Below are 24052 nucleotides of genomic sequence, written 5' to 3' on the forward strand. Positions count from 1 at the left end.
GTTGACTAGTTTAGATTATAGAAATTACCGGACACTTCTAGATAACTAGATTGAATGCTTTAAGCAGTACAGAAGTGAGTTTTACTAGCATAATCTTTTGCTCTTAATTTGCAACCTTGTAAAAGAAGAGTGCAATTCACTAGACCTTAAGCCTTAGAAAGTGCCATGGGTGAGGAGAAGCACTTCAAACTGGCAAAGCAAAATATCATCACCAGACATACACATTGCAGAAGTGTACTCTTTAATGTGCCCCGAAAAGAAGCACTTTAAAAAAAAAAAAAAAAAAAAAACAGAGAACAATAAATTCATCATAATAGAATCAGATTAAGAAAGGAAACACACTGGTTAAGAATTTGAAGGATCAGATTTCTAATACAATAAACCCTCCTCCTTTGTCCGGGCTTAGGACCGGCTGTGTGTTACAGTAAGACTCACACAGGCGGAGTTAAAAAACATTTTTTCTTTTTTTCTTTTTTGTTCTTGAGGTTGGGGTTAGCATGACATGCCATCACAATGTGATCATAGACAAGTCACCTTACCCAAATAGGTTGCCTTGAAGTGTTGAACTAAAGATAAGAATACGTGAGCCTTCATAATGTTGGATTTGCAAAGACGAATTAACATAGTTATATCTCCTCGAAAAAATTTCAGAATCTCAGATATTCCATAGAAGGGCATTGGATCAGTCCGAATCAACTAGAATGTAGCCATTTCTCTGTCTTCAGAAAATGTGAGGGGGAAAAAAGGATCAAATCCAATGAAAGAGTACTGCTCAAGTATAATACACGTACATGAATTAGGTATCACCTACCCCAGCTGCGAGTGAAGAATGGATATTTTGAAAAAGTCATCCAAAGACTTCAGTCGTCGACTTCCAGTTAAGCAACCAAGTTCTTGGTTTAACAGTAGAAATATAGTCCTCAAGTAATTGGAGGAACTCGTGAGACTCCGAAAGTGGCTCACTCACTCGGTCCTAGGGATACGCAACCTGAGACATGGTGGGCCAATGGGTGCAGAAGGCCTAGCATTCAATCAGATATCGATTTAACATTTAAGTTCATACGCTGCCTCTATTGTGATGGATGAATTCTGTCAGATATAGATTTAGCATTTTAAGTTCATAAATTCATCCCATTGTCCCAGATACTCTTTAGATATGTATTTAGCATTTAAGTTCAGTCTAGTGAGGCTCCAAAAGGCTCACTCACGTACGACCCTTTGGGAATCACAATCACGCACCCATTTTGCAGTGCATGGCGCTTCACCTGCCCTTTCTATTGCTTTCTCTGTCCCTCGCCAATTTATTGATCTATATTATCAACTTTATATCCAATCACAAAGCACCAACTTCGAATCTAAAACCAAAGCCTTCTTCAGACTGTAACGGATCTAATAAAGCAGGGCATACTTCTACTTCACCCATGTCAGTGATTATGACAATTGCAACACTACAACATCACGTAGACTCGGGGTTTAGAAAGTGAAAAGTGTGTGAAATGACCTCCAACAGATAGCCAGCATACACAAAAAATGGAGTTCTGGTCTGAATCCACTGCACAATCGTATAAAATCAACTGAGAGTTTAGAAAATAAAATATAAGTAGGTATTCATAAAATATCTCATTTTGGCTCAAAATCGAAAAAAAAAGAAGGCTCGACACATATGTCTCCCATTAATTCAACTATTCAGAATCAACCTGTGGGACCACAACCTCATAACCTCATATCTAACTGATAAGTTACATTTAAACATTGTATCAACTATCGTCTAGGAACAATTCAAGCCAAATAGCAAATCCTTGTTCTCTACATCAGAAACCTAATAACAAAGCCTCGAACATGCTTCATCATCTGACACACACTACCATTCTACCCAAATTTCAGCCTAATATATCATAGCCCAAAGAATCAAAAAAGTAAAAAAGATCTTATTAATCCCAGAATAGTATAGCATCAAAGCACAATAAACATAGGTCCTTAACAACTATAAAAAATCAGCTCATCGCGATATATATATTATATACATCATCTACATATCTCAAAAGCCTAAAACTAAAAAATAAACTGCCTCAAAGCGCAATATCTCTGTATCAAACCTATAATAACAACATTCTCAGTCATTTCTCTTTACCAGTCTTCCACAAGCTCGTTGTTTCAAGTTTCAGCCTAAAATATGCTAAACATCAAGATCCTTTTTAACCCACAAGAAATATAGTCTCAAAGCACAATCAGACTTAGGTCCACAAAAGCCTATATCTAAAATCAGCCTATCAAAGATCCAAAATCTCCAGTATTTATTCTTTAACCACCAAATTCTTCAGTCTTATAAATCCATCTAATCAACCCTTAATATCTAAACACATCTAATCTTAACATGTCAAGACCCAAAAGACCAAGAAGCACTCAAGATTCTTTATATAAAAGCCTATAAGAAAGTAGCATCAAAGTACAAATAATAGCCCAACAATCCAGAAGTACTTAGAAAAACTCACAAACTACGGACTATAAAAAAAACTACTTATACTTAAGAATATGCTAGAAAAAGTGAAACGGCCTAGTTACATAGAAAAACACATAAAAAATAAACTAGAAAAAGTGAAATGACGTTTTTTTTTTTTTGGACGACCCTAGTTATATAGAAAACACATAAAAATAAACTAGAAAAAGTGAAACGATCTTTTTTTTTTTTTTTTTTTTGTGTTTTTTGGACGACCTAGTTATATAGAAAACACATAAAGAACAAACTAAAAAAAGTGAAATGACCTATTTTTTTATTTTTTTTTGAAAGACCTAGTTATATAGAAAACACACAAAGCACAAACTAGAAAAAGTGAAATGACCTATTTTTCTTCATTCTTTGCTTTTTGGAAGACGTAGTTATATTGAAACAAATAAAGAACTAACTAGAAAAAATGAAACGGCCTTTTTTTTTTTTTTTTTTTTTTGAAAGGTCTAGTTATATAGAAAACACACAAAGAACAAACTCGAAAAAATGAAACGACCTATTTTTTTGTGTTATTATTTTTTGGACAACCTAGTTATATAGGAGAAACACATAAAGAATAAACTAGAAAAAATGAAACGACTCATTTCTTTTTGTTTTTTGGACGACCTAGTTAAGAAAACACACAAAGAACAAACTAGAAAAAGTAAAACAATTTTTTTTTTTGGACGATCTAGTTATATAGGAAACACATAAAGAATAAACTAGAAAAAGTGAAACGACTCATTTCTTTTTGTTTTTTGGAGGACCTAGTTAAGAAACACACAAAGAACAAACTAGAAAAAGTAAAAGAACCTATTCTTTTTTTTTGTTTTTGTTTTTTGGACAACCTAGTTATACAGAAAACACATCAAGAATAACAACTTAGAAGATGTTCAAAAAAAAAAAAAAAAGGAACGAACTAGAAAACATGTAAACCCTTTCAAAATTCTCTATCCTTGTCACCAAAATGGAGTGCTATTGAATTGAATACAGAAAAAACTGGCTTAGACGAAGAGTAACGCTTAAGAATAGAAGACACACCTCTAAGTCGTCCTCTATGAATCTTGGAATGATGCCTTGTTATTGCTGCTTTTGTTTCTTCTCCAAACTTGAATTCTGGGAATACAAATACTTTCTTGCTGAACACGGTATCGATCACGCTCTCCAAAGCCTCAGGGGTCAATCGAAATCCATCCCAATGTAAATATGAAGCCCTATCAGAACACGTAGCACCTTCTTCCTCTCCGCACTTGTGGTTTTTAAGAACAGCCATGAATGCTTTGTAGTAATCTACCGATATGATGTGGACATCAGGGTATTTCAACTGTAACTCGAAAATCGCTTGCCAAAGGTGATCATTGTGAAGCTTTGAGAACATATTCAATCCCCTGTGTCATATGTTTTTGCCAATTGAATCGCCCTCGGGAAACAAAGTCCGATATCCAGGAGACATCCGATGGGCAAAATTTCAGAAATAATAATAGTTCTCGCTCCAGGCACATTGACGAGTCTTCCCACTGAACAGAGACGGAGCCAGGATTTGAGATCTGGGGGTTCGGAATTTTAAGATAGGACAACGAACTCAAGCTAATGTATAACAACTAAAGGCGTCTCAATAAAATTAATGGCCTAAAGCTAAATTTTAATCAGAGACCTTAAAATATACACATACATAAAAATAAAAATAAAATAAAAATTTAGTCTTGCCTTTAAGTTTTTTTTTTTTTTTTTAATAATTGTTGCATTTACTTTACATAGTAACATTATTATTAATATTTATAATAGTGAGGATTAATTCAAGTTAATAAGATGTTAGTCATGTGTTTTAAATACATTATCTTAGATGTTGTTGTAAAAACTTTATTTAATAATATGAAGATTTTGAGTAATTTCGTTCAAAGTTCTAAAATATTTCTCTTAAAAAGGAGATAGTTTTTTCCCTTCTTTTATTATATAAAATTTTATACTTCTTTTTACAATTTTTAATATTATCTAAGAAAAAATAAAATCATAAAATTCATCCATAAAAATTTTGGGCCTCAAAAGTTTGGGGGCTAAAGCAAAGGTTTCACAAGCTTCACCCTTGAACCAACCTGATAACAACCATCAAACTAGCGAACAAATATCAGTATTTAATATATTTTGGAAATCTAATTTTGGGTTTGGCTTTGTGAAAGAAAGCGATGTAAAATAATGGTAGCAGCAAGTATGGGGAGAATGCGGTTTGCTTTTTTGCTTATTGATTTATCAATTTTATATTTTATTTTTAAAATATAAAGTGTTAAAAGAAATTCTGTATATATTATGTATGATAGCAAAAAGGGAAAAATTTACCCTCTAAGGAAAAAAACTGCACAAGTTCAATTTATACACCGGAAAGAGAGAGCTTTTCTAGTCTCTAGTCTCTACATTACCTCTAAACTGTCCGCTTATTTATGTATGTGAGTTCACAAGTAAATAATATCTACCTTTACTGTTTTTCTATAGTAAAAATATAGGGTCTACGCAAAAGTTCTGGGTTCGCCCGTACCCCCATTTAACACTGTAGCTCCGCTCCTGTCACTGAACCTTTTACTGTCTCGACAACTTCAGGCCCAAGATGTGACACCGCTGAAATAGATTTTCCATGGAAGAAGGCGTGCTTGTAGTCGTTGATGCCAGGTTGATCCATAAAGAAGAGTGCCTTCTCAAGAACTTTGCTTTTGCCGCAATCATGAAAAACGATACAATCTTTGTAGAAGAACTTCATGAATGTAAAAATTTGTGGTCATGAGACTGAGGGGGCGGTGGGATACCGTTCTTGAGGAAACAAGGAACAAAACACAACAAAGAAAACAGCAGAAGCAGCGTTAGCGAAGTCATTGAAAATTTTTTGGTGAAAATTTGGTGGTATTGAGGAAGGTAGTAACGAGGCCTGAACCTTTTTATAGGGCTTTTTCATGTTTCCTAATTTGATTGTATCGGGCAGTAATATGTTTCCTAATTTGATTAGAATTAGGAGAACTCTGATTTTTCTTGAACTTGAACATTTTTTTTTTTTTAAATGAAAGAGACTTGAACATGTTGTGAAAAAGTCTGATCCATATTACTTTACTATTATATATAAGAGGGAATGTGAGGACTTTTGTAGTCCTCACAATAATTTCCCAAATTTTTAAAAACTTTTTCATTAATTACTTTATGTCCTAATTTTATTTATTTAAGTCAATTTTTTTTTTGTTTTTTATTTTTAAAGTCTACTTTTCAAAAGTTTATCGGCAATTGACTTTTGTAGTCCTTACAATAATTTTCAAATTTTTTTAAAACTTTTTAATTAATTACTTTTAGGTCCTAATCTTATTTATTTATGTCAATTTTTTTGTTTTTGTTTTTAAAGTCTCTCTTTTCAAAAGCCTATCGAACCTCCTACCTCATTTTTTCACGTTCTTTGATTTTTTCGATTAGTGCTCGATATCCGCATTCGAGCCCAATTAATCCAGATAATTCGCATGATCGCATCGCGCCTATTCGGGGGGAGCGCTTCCTCCAAAGATTTTTTTTCATATCCATGTTCGAACCCCTAATCCCTAATTAAGAGAGGAGCAGCTCCATCTGCTGCTTTTGTAGTCCTCACAATAATTTCCCAAATTTTTAAAAACTTTTTCATTAATTACTTTTATGTCCTAATTTTATTTATTTAAGTCAATTTTTTTATTTTTTGTTTTTAAAGTCTACTTTTCAAAAAGTATCGGTACTGGGACTTTTGTAGTCCTTACAATAATTTTCAATTTTTTTTAAAACTTTTTAATTAATTACTTTTAGGTCCTAATCTTATTTATTTATGTCAATTTTTTTGTTTTTTTGTTTTTAAAGTCTACTTTTCAAAAGCTATCGAACCTCCTACCTCATTTTTCACGTTCTTTAATTTTCGATTGGTGCTCGATATCCGCATTCGAGCCCAATTAATCCGTATAATTCGCATCGCATCGCGCCTTATTCGGGGGAGCGCTTCCTCCAAAGATTTTTTTCCATATCCATGTTCGAACCCCTAATTCCTAATTAGAGAGGAAGCATTTCCATCCGTAATAAGTTAAATTATGTATTTGTCTTAAAAGTTCATTAACTATGTATAGATTATTTATTTAGAACTAAATAACTTTAAAAATTAGGATACATAAGTTATAATGTCAAATTCGTTCCAAATTTGATTTGAATTAAATAATTTCATCAAAATGGAAGTTAAAATATTAAAGGAGTGGAATGAAAATTTTGCTTTTATATAACTACACTGGTGGGACCACTGATAGGTATATGGTTGTTGTTGTTGTTGTTGTGCACTTGTCTTAACACAAATTATATTCTTTAGTTAAAATATCTCGCTTTTTATATTGAGTTTGGTAGAACCTCACATGTTCTCGGCCTCACATAACTAGTTTTATTATAGACAAGTTCATTTATATATTTCTTTCAAAATCTATGGGTTCCCAAAAAGTCTCCCCTAAATACCTCACGTTGACGTGACAAATCGTGTGTTTTGCACTTATTACCCATCTGCGCGTGAAGAAAAATATTACTAATTTGTGGACTGGTAGTATAATAGTAGCGGCATGACTTGGGAGTATCAACTTTACTTTTCTAAATTCTTTTTTAGAGTAAATATTCTTGTAAAATGTTTTCCATGTTATTAGGTAGATATTGTTTTAGAGTAAATATGCTTGTCCGAAAATATGAATATTTTGTTGGGAGCAAGGAATTTGAAACTTTTGTTATTGGTTGAATGCCTTGCATAAGAAACGATAGATCTCTTATATTCACTTACAATTTAAGTTAAAAAAAACGTTCTCCTTTCTATTTATCTAACGTAAAAGGACCATATGACTAAATGTAATGAACTACAAAACCAAATCTCTTAATTATTTATGCACCCTTGTGTGATTAGTAAAATCTATTAAGCTAATGCAAGTAAACAAATTTGAAAATAAGGATATTTCTGCTGCAATGTCTAACAGCTTTGTCCATGAACAAGAATTCAGCACCTCAAACCAAAAATTAACACGTCAAAATCTGAAAAAGTTACAGATCACGATACTTGTATAGGAGAAAAACTTTTTCGATATGCAACACAACATATACGGGAATGGCCAGTATTTAGTGTTACAAAAATATCATTACACTTCTTTTTTTATTCACTATTTATTGTCTTCAGCCTCAATGCTCGTGTTGATAATGGGTGTGCAGCTCTACCTTTTTTTTTTTTTTTTTTTTTTGATAAGGGGTGTGTACCTCTACCCTTCTTCGCTTAAATACCAAACATGATCCACAACAGGATCAGAAACTCGTGAAATGCTCCTACCCACACTTAGTGTGCTGTACTATCTTAGCCATTGAACCAAAGCCCTGGGGGCATAGAAAGATCATTATTTGTGCTCGAAGCTTTCATCCGACAGTTGAAGCAACTAAGGATCATCATCATAAGGTTCACTTGCAGCTGGTGAATAAGAGAGTTCCAAAATAGAAAATCCATTGGTTTGAAATTCAGCCAGCTCAGGTAGATCAGTTTGTTGTCCACATAAGATATTTCCCCTCAAATCCAAATGCTCCAGTTTACCTAACCAATCGCAAAGAAAAGGTCAATCAATTCCACAATTAAGTGACATTGAAGGCACAAAATAATGCTTTTGACATGCATTTAAATATTATCCATGTCAACTCGCATATCCCGTCAATTTTTTTTCAAAAGAAATATCAGAAACGTCAGGCCACTAAACTTAATGTTATGCTAAAACTCGACCGGAAAAACTGGAAAGTGCAGTAGAGAGCTAAGAGAAACAGGAAAAGTAAACTAAGCAAGCTGAGTTGAGAGCACAAGTGATTGGATGTCCACTAACTTGTGTGCAAATGAGGCTCTTATACATCTCAATTCCCTCCACAATTTCAGCCAGCCAACTCTAACTAACATTTGAGTTCAAACTCATAAATCAAAATTTCATCCTTCCTGCCAATTTATTCCAAGCTAACAATTCAAATGAACTAACATAACTAATATTTGAACTTCTTTTCTCACTGAGTCCAGCTTGGCGATGCATATTGAATATTACAGTTTTAAACTTTGGCACCAGCGAAAAAGCACAACGAGGGAAGAAATAGAGCATTAGAAGGTTGTACCTTTTGCAGCTTTTACAGCAGAGCAAAGGATTGACAAAGATTCTTTGGGCATAAAGTTGTATTTTGCGTTTACTGTTGAAAGATGAGGGGCATGAGAGAAAAGCTTCGCCAAAAATCTTGCAGTTTCAATTCCACCTCGATTCTTGCTGCATAAGTTTAATGAAAATGTTACTCTCAGTTCAAAATCCATAAGGAGAAGTTCAATGAAAATTCCCTTTAACCTTATGTTGATGGAGTGGAGCTTTGACTCCTTGACTAACTCTTTGCCTGCTCTCATGAAGCCAGAAGAACCTAGCCCAATGTCTTCAATATCAAGAGCTTGAAGACCTCCGCATAGAAACTTCCCTAGTGGTGTTCCTATCTCACTACAGAAAAGTTGGGAAATCGGAATATCAAAAAATGTTCTCATGGAAAAGGTTGGAAGTGTCAAATGAGAATAACAAAAGGCGGTAATATGGCACAGACGAGCTTCTGGCAGTATGAATAGTGTAATGAGACTATTTTGCTGCAATGATGATGTAATTTAGCAATGATTAAAAGGAGATCTGATGTCTTCAAGTCAGCGAGATATCAAATGCAACAGGTTCTCAGAATTTGGTGATCCTATTAGAGAGTTATAGCATGTTTGGCCAAGCACAAAATACTACTATAATATCGGCCAAGCACAAAATACTACTATAATATCAGCGAAAGTGATTTTCAAATTGATTAGCAAACACAAACCGCTACTCTCCAAAAGCACTTCTGACAAAAAACACTTACCGAAATGAGCAGATTTTGGAAGCTTGGTCAAACAGGTTATTAACTTCACAACAAAGGACAACTATTAAAACACAAATAATGAAATGACCTGATATACAACTCCTAGGACAAAAAGAAAAGATTAGATTTGCAGCATATTTTCCATGAAAGCATTCACCTTATATTTCAAGCAGTTTAACATGGCATCAATAAAACCCAGAACAAGGCTAAAATGTCTCCCAACTTTAGTTGATAAAGTGAAAGAGTTAACTCATACAAAATTAAAGCACAAAGGAAGCATGAGAAGGCCAACTGATAAACTAACTTTCCAGGTCATATATGGTTTTCCCTCGGGAAATATCATCTATTTAGGAGAAGAATGAAGAAAGTTCAATGTAATTTTGTAATTGCATCTATTTTACCAACCTGCCAAGAGAATTGCCTCCAATCGAGAGAAAATTCAGTGGTTTTCTCAAAGCTGAAAGAACTTCTAGAAGTTCACAAACTCCAAAGCATGTAAGCTCACAACTTCCCAGCTTCAATTCGACAAGGGGGAAATGTCTATTTGACATCTCTGTGAAGTAGGTAATCAGACACCTGAAGAAAAACGCAGTTGTAAAAGCTTAGCAAGTTGGTCACTGTAAACAGATAGCTAAATTCAACAAACCTGATTCCAGCATCCTCGATAGGATTGTCACTGAGATCAAGTTGCTCAAGATTAGGGATGTGGACTAGAGCATATCTGAGACAATCCACATCGTCCCTCTGTAGATTGCAGTTCCTGAAGTTGGAGAAACAAGTAAACTTTTATTGCAGCAAAGACGACAATACAGATTAGAGGGTGGCAAAATTAGCCCATGAAAACATGACCCCCCAACCCGTTCAAGTATTCGGGAGGTCATTTCAGCCCATCTAAAAATTGGGCCGATATGTAGCCCAAACTGGGCTAATATGTAGCCCAAAATTGACCCATTGGGATTCAAAAAGACATTTTTTAATTTGATAATGTTATATATAGTCATAATAAGAAAAAATAATTTTATTAGGTACTCAAAAAATTACATAAAAGAACAAACAATGAAATTAAAACTTAGTAAGAACTGGCAGGTTGGGTTATGACCCGCTTTTAAATCCATTTCAGCCCAAGTAACTATGATCCACCCATTTATTAACTCAGCCCATTTTGACCTGCCCAAATCTAGCCCAACCTGCCCATTTGACACCCCTAACACAAATACACCTTTCCTGCAGACTCAACTAGGTCACCTGTGATTAAAATACTATGGAACTGTTTATGCTAAGACAGTTCAGTATGAGAGGATACTCTTTGAGGCAGGACTAGAAAAGTCAAAACATACCTTAAATTAAGCACCTTTAATGACTTCAATGAATTGTACGTCCCTGATGGCTCTGTGGTACTTCTGTACTTCCATTTAAAATGAGAAAGCCATCCCATAATCTGCAGTGTAAAATCTTCTATAGGTCGATTGATGATTACATCAGTACAATACAACAAGAGCAGAGCAAATATCGTTACTCACATTGTTTTCCGAAAGGTCCAGAATGGTAATACTAGATGAAGCATCAATGAGGGTATCAAAAACTATCCTCGCAAAATGTCGAGGAAGATGGCTGTCTGATAAGCATAATGAAGATAGGGACCTAGCAGAAACATGATGCACAAATGTTATGGAATCATTTTAGTGGGTTACAGTAGATGGTATGTAGTATGTACCATGATGCACAGAATGAACAAGAAACTGCAATACATAAGCACTTAAATGATAACTATCACGACTGTCTCCATATCTCTAGGATGAACGTCAATTACAGGCTTACATAGAATCTTTTTTCATTTAGGAACTAAATTCACAGGCATGAATTTTGTCTCCAACCGTAGAGAAACTATGAGCGAAGTGTGAACTCTCTGAAGTTACTAAATCCCACATTGTTACCAAATTCCGCTTGAAAGAAATGAGATTATTGCAGATACAGATTAAAAAAATTAACCAATTTCCCAGAATCACCCAGGAAAATATATTGAGCAAGAAAAAAGTATAATACCTAATTTTTTTGAAAAAAAAAAAGTATATAGGGGATCTGCAGTCCACTAAAACACTGTCGTCGCACTAGTAAGATTGAGCATTTTAACAAAATTGCAATTTCTTCCAACCAGAAAACTCCAAAAAATATCACTATCTGTGATATTACTGTCACTAGTACCATTGCAGTTTAAACTTCGTAAGCAGACAGATCCACAAGCAGCAATACTGCCATAAGAGGGAATTCCACTAATGAACTCACATGGCATCTTGTTTTATGATAGCATAAATATGAAGATACACATCACATTAAACAACTTAATTGTTAAAAATACTTTGAAGTAAATAACTGCCGATTATGAGTATAATAAAGCATAAAGTTAGAATAAAGGAGCTGATGGAAACTGCAGTGAAATCCTCTATACCTCCCTGATGATAGCAAATATATCAGTCCAGCAGGCAATGAAGGGGTCTCTAGGAGGCTTGATGTCTTGATTGAGAAATGTTGCAATCCATGTGCTTGAGGACAATGCATGCATAGCAAGTCACAAATTGCATTAAGAGAAGCCATCGTAAACTTGCAATGCATGAATTTAATCGACTTTAGGGATCCATAGTTCTGGTTGATGAGTTTGCATAACCCCTCGACCTGTAAGAAATGTAACAGTTAACTCTTCAGCATAACAAGTTCTACTCCAGAAGATATAAGAATTCAAAACAAAGAACTGTTTTAATTTTCCTGTTTACTACAGATGCCAAAGGGAAATTGAACAAGCACTTGAGACAACATGGCACAAAATCTTAAGGAACAAACACAACTCTATCATGAATCTGATATTATAGTCAAAGATCAATCCTGACGGGGAGAACAGTTTTACAGAGCTTCAGGACTGAGCATTGATTAAGGATCCACTTCTTTTATAACTCAATATAGTAAAGCAAAATAAGAAAATGAAGTTGCAAGATGCACCAAAATGTTCCTCTACTATCAGAATGCTAATTTATATCCTTCAGAACAGTCGATCTTTTTGGTGCATTTTTTGTACGGGGATTGGGGGTGGGGTGCTGAGCGTGGATTGGTTTCAAAGCAAAGGATATTGAACTTAGGGTTAATCTTTCCTCTTCTTAGTTTTGTTACTGGTGCATTTTGCTTTTTCCTGAAAGCTAAGATGTACAGCACATATACAAAAGAACTAAACTTACATGCTCATCAGACTTAATCCACTGTAATTCCAAACTCTCCAACCTTGCATTTCTAAGTGAAAGCTGCAAGAAAGAAATATAAGGTAATTATATAGACAAACTAAAGAAAGTCTTATAGGTCAATAAATCAAATATTCTCTTCTCTGCATATTTAATGTAATGCCTGAATATCCATTAAACGCGCATTTTCTAACCTACTTTTCACGTTATTCTTTTTCTATTTGATGACAAAATTAGAAATCAAAATTTCACACAAGTATTATCAGTTGGAAGGTTTTTTTTTTTTTCTGCATCAAGAAGTTAAATGTCTATATGTGATTTCAATTTAAAATGTCCTGCTTGATATAAGAAAGTCAAATTGGACATTCAATTTGAAATAGAGAACATGTACTGCACAGTATGTACAACTTACACAAGTTTCTTCCACACACAGAACATTTGGCAGTCTCAGGTGTCTGCAATCAAAACAAATATAATTCAACAGGAACTAAGTTTGAGAACATAAAGAAGGGTAGTTGAAACACAATATTTAGCATGATGCACAAATCATATGCAACAATGAAGGATCTGCATACACATGAAGGCTCCAAATTTATACTTTCAATGTTAAAAAACAATCACTTATTCTCTGCACACCCCTAGAGAACCCCAGTTCCAACCTTCAATGATCCTTCACAAATGCAGTATTCAAGACGATGACTCGTAATATAGGAACATTTATTTGCATATGGCATTTAAAGATATTTCTGTCATGAGGCTCATTGTCCTCCGAATAGCTAAAAGCTGCAGATTTAAGAATCTGTAAAACTACACCTGGCATACGATCCAAATTGTTGGCAGTGATAAGCGAACTTGGAATGGTCACAGGTGAATCGATTGATGTCTCCCTTACGATCAATATAGTTTAGGATTGATCCTGCACAAACAAAAAAAGCCTGTATCAACTAAATCACGTGACTAGTTCAGGGCATTTTTTTAGAACTTTCTTGCACTATAAATTTTCCAGACCAGCAAAAGACTTCTGCATACAAATACCACTTGTGATAAAAAAAATAAAAAAAAATACATACAAAATAAAGGCATCTGGAAAGATTCAACCTCCTTCAAAATCCTTTTTAAACCCTTTGTCCAAAACTTAGCTTTCGCATAGTGTGTATAAAATATTCCTTACCCAAATAGAAAAGAGGTAAGGAAGAACGGAAAGTTAACCCCACAAGAGTATTTGAATGTTTAATAGAAAACTTTGGTTTTAACCCAAGACAGCATCTAAAAGAGGATGCATAAAGAAGGAAGGCATAGCAGCCATAAATTGACTTGCCAGAAGGTGGTGCAACTGATGATAAGAGACATCAATTAACATGAATTTCTTACCTTGAACTTCTAAGTCACCAATTGGACCATGAAAAGATGGGAATAAAGCTATCTCTGCTACTGTATCCAGGCAACTGTTCCTTAGAAAATGTGGAATTTTAAAATGACAGGTGAACTGAAGCCGTATAAAATAGGGGTAACCACCAATAAGTAGATCATTTGATGTTCGTACTTCTGCAAATGTGCTTCCCAGTACATCTGTTGCCAGTCATCTGCGGATTCACACTCTACTTCTTTCGCTTTTGCTGACCTGGCAAATGACTTACTCTTGAAATTCTTACTCCTCCGACCAAGAGCAGGCCACCGTTCTTCATACAGTTTTTTCCACTCTTCCTCAAAATTCAGATATCTGCGGAAACATATTCTAAGTTTCATTCAAACGAAAATCATCTACAAATGCAGAAAACTCACTCAATTTCCTAAATGAAACTACAAATGCAGACCTTTTACGCTTTCTGTGATTATCAACACCGTCAGTCAAAAGCTCATAATCATCCAAGATATCAGATTTCCTGCAACACAAGATTCTGGTTAAAGTTCAGCCACTATTAAGCACTTGTGCCACTACATAAAGGTCCATGTGAAAAAACCTAAATAACATCAACTAACTGTATCAGTTATAAATTTGACTCTCTTACAATGTTGATCAATTCACTGTTAACTAGCTTCATCACTCTAAATTCCAAACCACTTTCTCAAACAGTCGATACACCAAAATTTTTAAACTATACACCATTATTCGTGTCCTTTTAGTTTAGCAATAGTTACAAATGAACTTTCAGTAGATAAAAAGAGATAATCGATCTCTGAGAACAGACATGGGATCAAGATGCAAATTACACATACTGCTGATGAGCAGATATAATCTTTTTCGTCTGTAACTTAATCAAGATGATCAGCCTTTGAAATAAATGTGGTCAGATTTATTTATTTATTTTTACCAGTAGAAGATAGGTAAATTATTTACCAGCAATAAGAGTATGTTGGACAGTGTGTACAGGAAAGCTACTACACATTGTGCAAAAAGCTCAAAAAGTCTATCATGGTTTTACAATTAAGTGAAGCCATGTATTACAGATTCTTTTTTCCTCTAACAATTCTTGCATTTCTTTTCTTTCTTTCCAAGTTCACCACCAAATAGCTGCTGGTATCGAGTTCCAGATAAACTATGGCCAGATGTGTTAGGTGGACGAGACTATATAACAAGAGTAATGCTTGTATTCTGATTGTGACAAACTACTAGTAGTATTAGCAGTAGAAGTCTCTGACAATGTTTAGATGAGTATTTATATTCATGCTTTTGGATGTACAATGAGGATAATTAAGTCATGGCTGTTTTATATAAAGCTTTACAATGTGATCAATCCCAAACTAGTCGATCAACAGTATGAATTCTCAATATCCATTCAGCTCCTTTTGAGCCAGTTATAATCCAATACTCAATTATATCTTAATTAAAAACAAACAAGGGGTTCTCTAAATATAGCAATTCTCACAATTCTCAAAGTTCCTATAGTTTAACGAAGTGGGTTGAGAACTATAATGTCTCAGGTTCAAATACCAGCGGAGGCAAAAAAATACTAGGTGATCTCTTCCCATCTGTCCAAACCTTGGCGGACAGAGTTGCTCGATACCTATACTGGTGGGAGGTAGCCAGTACCTTTAGTCAAGGTACGCACACACTGGCCGGATACGACGGTCATCAAAAAGAATATAGGGATTCTCTACTAAACTCCACCTATACAAATTTTGCATCCAATGTAAGCTCACACTGCTGTTTCAATGATAAGGGAGGAGGCTCGAGGCAAACTGATCCCAACAAAACATGGAAAGATGTTAGGATAAAAATTGTTTACTAAATTTGTTTACTAAAGAGACGTATATAGTCAGTGGCGGATCCAAAGCTTTACCTACGGGTTCACGGAACATAGTATATATTTATAAATATTTGATTGTGAACCCAGTTAATATTATAAAGTGATTTTTGATTACTGTAAAAACCAATAAACTTCAAATTCTGAATCTATGATAGAGTTTTGAGCTTAAAAAAAAAAACCTTTCTTGTAACTTGTGCAACGCCAATGGAGGTAGCTGTCGCAACAATTGGTCGAACAACTCTGTGGGAAGTTGATATAATACTGATGAAAGATCATCATTTCCTGAAAACAAAAACAAAAAAACAAAATTGCTAAGCAATAGCTGAGTATAGTTCCCACCATCTAAAAATAGGTACTCCCTCTGTCCCAATTTATATGATACTTTTCAAAGTCAATTTGACTAAACTTTGAAGCTAAATTGGATTAGATTAGCTCAACATTTTAAGATTAAAATTTATATATTTGAAAACTACATAAAAAGTCCTATAAATTGCGACGTTTCTCATATCAATTGGTGAAAAAATATATATTAAAATGTTGGTCAAAATTAATGCAATTTGAATCTCGGAATGCGAAAAGTTAAATTGGGACAGAGGGAGTATTTCCATAAACAGGAAAACAGTTTACCTCGAATGAGTTCATCTCTGACTGAGTATATACATAAGGTGATTAATGATGGAACTTCAACTTCCCTCATGTTTTCACAACCCCAAGATTAATACCCAATAAAGCTGCGATTTTTACATGTGGGGTTGCTAAATTTCATATACAAATGTGAATATGTGCAACAAATAATTAAAAAAAATAGCAAGAATTTAACAGGGAAAGGAAAAAGGGCTATGAAAAAACAAGATTCGAAGTGAATTAAAAGAATTTTGTTTTTTTTCAATAGGATTTGACTTGGGGCATCTCTGTCAAGTCTTTCACCTTCTTCAAGTTCTTGATATTATTTCTAGGTTGGACACTTCACTGTCTGAATTTTCGCATATCCTAATTTTTAAGGTAGGTTCAACATAGTCCCTTAAGTATGAGTTTTGGACCTTTTGGTCCATTTAGTCTCTGTCAAATATTTAACTGTTATGAATTAATAGCGATATAGCAAAAACACAATTAACAAAGCTTTAAAATATAAAGAGAAAGGGAGTAATGGTAGAAGCAAATAAGAAAGCTGCCTTTTGTTTCTTTGTGTGTCACCTTTCCATCGAATACAATGCAATTTATAGACAAAAAGTAAAGTAGGTAACTTGTACACAACATCAAAGAGTAAGGGATATGGGTTGTCCCGAACAACATGGGCATCCATTCTCTTACTACTATTTACTTTGACTATTTACAACACTTCGGATGTCCATGTAAAAAGAAATTCTTAGTGAAAGAAAAGGTGTACATAGTTATTCGTAATACGCGTTTTTGTCGCTCTTCATTAAAAAACCTTACCGGGTGAAAACCTGGGACAAAACCTTGGTTAAGGGAAAAAGTCGCGCGTATTTACTCCCCCCGATGAAAACATTACTTAATGTCTCGGAGATGACGCATTCCAATTTTGTATATCATTTTCTCAAATGTTGAGGTTGGCAATGCCTTAGTGAACATATCCGCCAAATTGTCACTTGAACGAACCTATTGAACATCTATTTCACCTTTCTTTTGAAGATCGGATGAAGAAGAATTTTGGCGAAATGTGCTTTGTTCTCGTCTCTCTTTAATGTATCCTCCTCTTAGTTGAGCTATGCATGCAGCATTGTCTTCATACAATGTTGTTGGAATATCTCTTTCCAAAGCAAGGCCACATGTCTCCTGGATGTTTTGAGTTATTGATCTCAACCAAACACATTCTCGACTTGCTTCATGAATTGCTATTATCTCTGCATGATTTGAAGAAGTAGCAACCATAGTTTGTTTGGTTGAACGCCATGATATTGCTGTACCTCCACATGTAAATAAATAACCGGTCTGAGATTGACCTTTATGTGGGTCAAACAAATATCCTGCATCTGCATAACCAATTAGTTGTGAGTCTGATTCATTTGAATAAAAAACGAGCCCCATGTCAACGGTGCCTCGAAAGGTATCGAATATATGCTTAATACCATTCCAATGTCTTCTTGTTGGGGAAGAACTAAATCTTGCTAATAAGCTACAGAGAAAGCTATATACGGTCGAGAATTGGCTAGATACATTAATGCCCCAATTGCACTAAGATATGGTATTTCAAAGACCAACAAGCTCTTCGTCATTTTCGTAAGGTCGAAATGGATCTTTATTAATATCAAGTGATCTCACAACCATCGGGGTACTTAATGGATGCGCTTTATTCATGTAAAATCTCTTTAAAATATTTTCAGTATATGTTGATTGATGGCCAAATGTTCCGCTTGTAAAATGCTCAATTTGTAGACCAAGACAAAATTTTGTCTTTCCAAGATCTTTCATTTCAAATTCCTTTTTCAAGCATTCTACCGCCTTTGGAAGCTCTTCAGGAGTTCCAATAATATTCAAGTCATCAACATATACAGCAATTATGACAAATTCAGATCCAGACCTTTTCATAAAAACACAAGGACAGATAGGATCACTTTTATATCCTTCCTTTAGCAAAAATTCGCTAAGGCAGGTACAATCTGCCCTGATTGTTTCAATCCATATAAGGATTTCTGAAGCTTTATTGAACAAGTTTCTCGTGAATTTTTGTACGCTTCAGGTACTTTGAATCCTTCAGGGATTTTTATAAAAATGTCGTGGTCTAATGAGCCATATAAATAGGCTGTGACAACATCCATCAACCGCATATCAAGCTTTTCATGAACTGCTAGATTTATTAGATACCGAAGGTAATTCGCATCCACCATGTGAGAATATGTCTCCACATAATCAATGCCGACCTTGTGAAAATCCTTGTGCCACAAGTCGTGCTTTATGTTGTTATACCCTGCGTTTTCAGAGCATGAGTATGACATGTACCTCATCGTAGTAATGGGGTGTCGGAGACATCCCAGGATGTTTTGAAAGGCACAAGCCATGGAGAGTACGTAACAACGAAGAAAAAGGGTGAATTACGATCTCGTAAGTCGTAATCGGGAAAGAGTATTTTGAAACACGAGAACATGGCCATTATTAGTGTAATAAGTGATAAATATCATGTATGGAGAATTTCGGAATATTTCGGGATTGAGCAAATTGAAGAAAATAAGTTCGACGAAAATTTGAGAAACGCGGGACGGATTTTAGTCAACTTTGGAGGCGCATATCTCATAGTATATGTGGAGTTTTAAGGTGTTTCAAAATCCTAAAATGAAGTTCGTCGAGTCTAGTTTGTAATGCAACAAACCGTTCATTGATAGGACATCGGAGTAGAGAATTATAGACGTTACAAATCGAATCGTCGATGCAGAAACAAAAGATTCCGTGGTACCATTACAATAATACGATGCGCATCAGTAGCTACAAAGTAAAACCGACTTCGCATTCCTTTTTAAGGGACAAAAATCTCATTTTTTCAGCACAAAAGTTCCCAATATTTCCAGAAAATTCAAAGAACAAAGGATCATTTTCATCTTGTGGATAAAGAATTGAGAGAGAGAAAAGAGTCACGGCCATGGTACCATTTAAGGGCTTTCGGCCAGCCCCTCTCCTTCCTTTCTACATAATTAAATTGAGGGATTTCATGGCTAATTGAAGGAAAAATATGGAGATCACAACAGCCATGGCAACTCACGGCCATGGCTATTCTTGAAGAGGCTACATGTTGACTTTAAGAGCTTGGCTTCTAAGGTAAGATTCCATCCCCTTTTCCATGTTTTGGGAATGATTAATCTTGGTATGACGTGGTGGATGTGGAATTGAATGCAAAAAATTGTGTGGGTTGATGTTGAAGCTTTGTTTGGGCCGTGGAGGTTATTTTAAGTTAGAAGCTGTGAGCAAATTTTAATTAGTATTGTTGTTGTTGTTATGAATCAAATGACGAAAGTAAAGGGAATTTGATGATTAGAGATAAAGTTATATTTGTTTAGTGGGCTGCTCTTGTTGAATTGAGGGATTAATGATTGAGATAATGTGTTATGTTGTTGATCTCATGTAATTGGTGGACTAAGTGTCATGAAAACTTGTGTTGTGTTGATTGTAATTGACGGGCTGTTTTGGAACTTATTGTTAATATGGTTGTTGGTATTGTTGTTGATGATTTGGCCGAGTTAAATTCTCGGGGATGTTGAATTTATAGGGGAAATGCTGCCCAAATTTTTGTAGATTAAGTGCTAGCTTGGGATTGAATTCTTAAGTATCTAACTAATGTTAGTATTTAATGACGTTATTGTAGATCTTGGGAAGCCCGAGACTTGAGTTTGGATTAGCTTAGGAAGCGGACGAGGTATGTAAAGCCTAACCTTTCTTTCTTTTGGCATGTCTTAGTTGTAGGTAAGCTATGATACGAGCCTCGGGGTAACCCTATTCTTACGATCCGGGCATGTCTACGATCCTTATTCACTTCCTGACTTTCTCATTCTTAATATCGTCGAGCTATGGTCTTTATGTCTTGTGGATGATTGGATTTCAAAGGTTGCATAAAAAGTTTTGTTTCTAAAGGGTTCTATGTTGAAAAAGGTCCCTAACTTTCATAGACGGGCTCGGATCGCTTCGACATGTTCGTAGAAGGTTCTATAGCGTATAATGGCTCTAACTTTCACAGGCGGGCTCGGATCGGGTTGATACTTGTCCGTGGGTCCCGAGACTTTCTTTTGTATAGTTCTAACGACTTTTTGAAAGAACTTAATATGGCTTTCACACCGACCCCCGAGTGTTGGTTAGTCTACTTATTTATTGAGTCTGTAATGATGATTTTTATGCATATGGTTACTCACGACTCTGCTCGTGCATATGGTTGATATATCTTTCGCCGAGTCCCGGGCCGGTTATGTTATCGTGCGCACTATGTTATATTCGGAGTATGATGTGTTATGGTTCGCCGAGTCCCTCGCAGAGGCCGGTTCCGTATATATTCGGGTGTTATGATGTGTTGGCGTTATGATGTGTTACGGAGATATGCTCGGGTTACGGAGATATGCAATCTTTCTCGAGTATGATGTGTTATGGCGCCAAATGACGGGGTGGCGACCATGTTCCCTGAGCCCCATGCATGATTTGTGTTTCAAAATGTAAATATTTTGGTATTTTGGATATTACACTTATTTTTTGTACTTTTTGTTCCGATTATGATCCTATTTACTGTATTTCATGCTTTGCATACTCAGTACATATTCCGTACTGACCCCCTTTCTTCGGGGGCTGCGTTTCATGCTCGCATGTGCGTACGCCCACTTTGGTGATCCGCCACCAGGACACCCACTGCATATCTTCGGGAGTGCTCCTTTGTTCCCGAGTCCATATTTTGGTACGGACTCTTCCGTTGCATATGTATATGTTTATTCAGGTACGACGGGGCCCCGTCCCGTCATATGATTCGTTGTTACTCTTAGAGGTCCGTAGACATATATGTGGGTTGTGGAATATTATCGTTCGCCTGTGTTCGTATGATTTATGCTTTGGGTCCCATTCGCCTTGACAGCCTTGTCGCTTGCGTTTGTGTATATATTCTGGGACGTTGTGCTTTATGATAGCCTTACTGGCTTCTGTGATATATATATATATATATATATATATATATATATATATATATATATATATATATATATATATATATTTGTACATGCGACAATTTGAGACTACGTATGATCTTCGTATATGTGTAAGCATTTGTACGCTGATTCTGGTTAATGGGTGTGTACGAGTGTCCAGCTCGGGCACTAGTCACGGCCTACGGGGTTGGGTCGTGACATATGTCTTACGACTTCACCTTTTTCATTTCGTTTTCGCACAAACACCCATTTGTACCCTATTGGTTTGACATCTTCAGGTATTCGGACTACTGGTCCGAAAACTTCACGTTTTTCAAGTGAAGTCAATTCTGCTTGAATTGCGTCTTTCCATTTTGGTCAATCATTTCTCTGTCTACATTCATCAATAGATTTTGGCTCAAGATTCTCATCTTATTGCATTATTTCAACAAGAACATTATAGGCAAAAGTATTGTCGACCACAATATCATTTCGGCCCACCTTTTTCCGTCGAGATATAACTTATTGAGATTTCATCATTCTCAATGTTTACAGGTAACTGGACCTTCTCTGTGGTCTTATCATTTGTTATATCTCGAGGCTCTTTTTGAGCAATTGCCTCCATATGATGATCATTTTGATCATTCACTCCCTTTCTTTTTCGAGGATTTTTATCCTTAGAACCGATTGGTCTACCACGTTTGAGATGTGGCCTAGACTCATTTGCATTAACCATTTGTCCTACCGGGACATCAACTCGAACTGGAGTATTTGCAGCTGGAATATGCGATTTTGTGATCCTCGGAAGGTTAGTAAATGCATCCGGCGCTTGATTTGGTAACATTTTGCAAATAAATCATCTTTTGAACCTTTTGTTCACATTGATTTGTTCGAGGATCTAAATGAGATAGTGATAATGCATTCCAGTCTATCTCCTTTTCCAACTGCTTCTTTTTTGTCCCTAATGTTGGGTATAATCGATTCATCAAAATGACAATCAACAAATCTTGCCGTAAATAAATCTCCAATACAAAGTTCCAAATATTTTATAATGGAAGGAGATTCATACCCAACATATATCCCCAACGTTCTTTGGGGGCCCATCTTTGTGCGTTGTGGTGGAGAAATTGGAACATATACCGCACATCCAAAGATTCCGAGATGGGAAATATTTGGCTCCCCGGCCAAAAGCCAATTGTAATGGGGAGAATTCATGATAACCGGTTGGTCTTATGCGCACAAGTGCTGCTGCATGCAGAATAGCATGCCCCCATACAGAAATAGGAAGTTTCGTCCTCATTAGCAATGGTCTAGCTATTAATTGGAGGCGCTTAATCAATGATTCTGCTAGACCATTTTGAGTATGAACATGGGCAACTGGATGTTCAACTGTTATTCCAGTGGCCATACAATAATCATTAAAAGCTTGAGATGTAAACTCACCAAAGATTATCAAGACGGATTGTCTTTATTGCATAATCTGAAATTGTGCTCTTAACCTTATTATTTGAGCCAACAATCTCGCAAATGCCATATCATGAAGCCGATAATAAGCACACATGTGACCATCTTGTAGATGCATCTACCAAGACCATATAATATTTGAATGGTCCACATGGAGGGTGAATTGGTCCACATATATCACCCTGTATACGTTCCAGAAATGCAGGGGATTCAATCCCAACCTTAATTGCTGATGGTTTAATAACCAATTTTCCTTGAGAACAAGCAGCACAAGAGAATTCCCTTGATTGAAGAATCTTTTGGTTCTTCAAAGTATGCCCATTTGAATTCTCAATTATTTTGCGCATCATATTAGAACCGGGATGGCCCAACCGGTCATGCCAAATGATAAAGTCATTAGAATCAGTAAACATTTTGTTTACTACAGCATGTGTTTCAACCACACCAATACTTGTATAGTACAACCCAGAAGAAAGTGGAGGTAATCTTTCTTGCACAAATTTTCCCCGGCTTTTATTGTAGTAATATAAAGGTATTCAACATTTTCTTCATGGCAGTACCTCAACACGATAGCCATTTTGCTTAATGACCTTGAAACTCAACAAGTTTCTCTCGAGACTTACTACAATACAATGCATTATTAATGTCCAATATTGTTCCTCCGTAGTAATAAGGCCGCTCTTCCCAGCCCTCAATTAATTTTGTACTACCAAACTATTGTATTGACATAGGCCTTTTTCATAACCAAATGAGAGAAATATTTCTTTTTCTCTTAGTATAGTGTGAGTTGTGGCACTATCCAGAAGGCACATATCTCCATTACTCATCTTGGATCCAATTGAAGACTGAGGAATTTTATTTATCTTCATAAAATAAAAGTACATCATAAGAACATAGAACAGAAAACTTAAGTACTTCTTGAAAAATAAAAACAACATAAGGAAGAACATAATAATTAAAAACATATAGATAAGAACAACAACATAATTCATTCCCCAGCCAAATGATCAAACTTTAGTTTTGATCCCCAAAGAAGTCTTCAACTTCCAAATGAGTAATATCATCGAGGCCATCAAAATCATCATCCTTCAAAGCCATATTTGCTTCAAAGAAAGA

General features: G+C 35.5%; 2 protein-coding genes across 7 annotated transcripts; both read right to left on the bottom strand.

The window, feature by feature from the left end:
* Positions 1 to 380: 380 nt before the first annotated feature.
* Positions 381 to 5555, bottom strand: LOC132053023 (GDSL esterase/lipase At5g45910-like). Of its 2 annotated transcripts, XR_009414052.1 has the most exons (3): positions 5016 to 5555; positions 3527 to 4002; positions 381 to 1552 (listed from the first exon to the last, which is right to left on the bottom strand). XR_009414052.1 is itself a non-coding variant. In XM_059444803.1 (2 exons), the coding sequence occupies exons 1-2, from the start codon at positions 3861 to 3863 to the stop codon at positions 1449 to 1451; spliced, it is 441 nt and encodes a 146-aa protein (XP_059300786.1). In that variant the 5' UTR covers positions 3864 to 4523; the 3' UTR covers positions 381 to 1448. The 2 variants fall into 2 exon arrangements, 1 of the variants encoding a protein (XP_059300786.1); XM_059444803.1 differs by lacking the exon at positions 5016 to 5555 and having other exon boundaries at positions 3527 to 4523.
* A 1914-nt stretch (positions 5556 to 7469) lies between these two features.
* Positions 7470 to 16838, bottom strand: LOC132053026 (uncharacterized). 5 transcript variants are annotated; one of them, XM_059444806.1, is made up of 17 exons: positions 16791 to 16835; positions 16491 to 16594; positions 16043 to 16145; positions 14430 to 14498; positions 14159 to 14335; positions 13987 to 14066; positions 13429 to 13531; positions 13028 to 13070; positions 12616 to 12678; positions 11838 to 12061; positions 10912 to 11032; positions 10729 to 10829; positions 10038 to 10151; positions 9797 to 9967; positions 8851 to 8994; positions 8630 to 8775; positions 7470 to 8072 (listed from the first exon to the last, which is right to left on the bottom strand). In XM_059444806.1, exons 2-17 carry the CDS (start codon positions 16558 to 16560, stop codon positions 7921 to 7923), a joined length of 1881 nt encoding a protein of 626 aa, XP_059300789.1. In that variant the 5' UTR covers positions 16561 to 16594; positions 16791 to 16835; the 3' UTR covers positions 7470 to 7920. The 5 variants fall into 5 exon arrangements, 4 of the variants coding, with proteins under 4 accessions (XP_059300789.1, XP_059300788.1, XP_059300787.1 ...); XM_059444805.1 differs by having other exon boundaries at positions 7470 to 7878; positions 7913 to 8072; positions 16491 to 16835; XR_009414054.1 differs by adding an exon at positions 8353 to 8459 and having other exon boundaries at positions 7927 to 8072; positions 16491 to 16836.
* Between the last annotated feature and the right edge of the window lie 7214 nt (positions 16839 to 24052).

The sequence above is a fragment of the Lycium ferocissimum genome, chromosome 4, assembly GCF_029784015.1.
Source record: "Lycium ferocissimum isolate CSIRO_LF1 chromosome 4, AGI_CSIRO_Lferr_CH_V1, whole genome shotgun sequence".
In the NCBI taxonomy this organism is placed as follows: Eukaryota; Viridiplantae; Streptophyta; class Magnoliopsida; order Solanales; family Solanaceae; genus Lycium; species Lycium ferocissimum.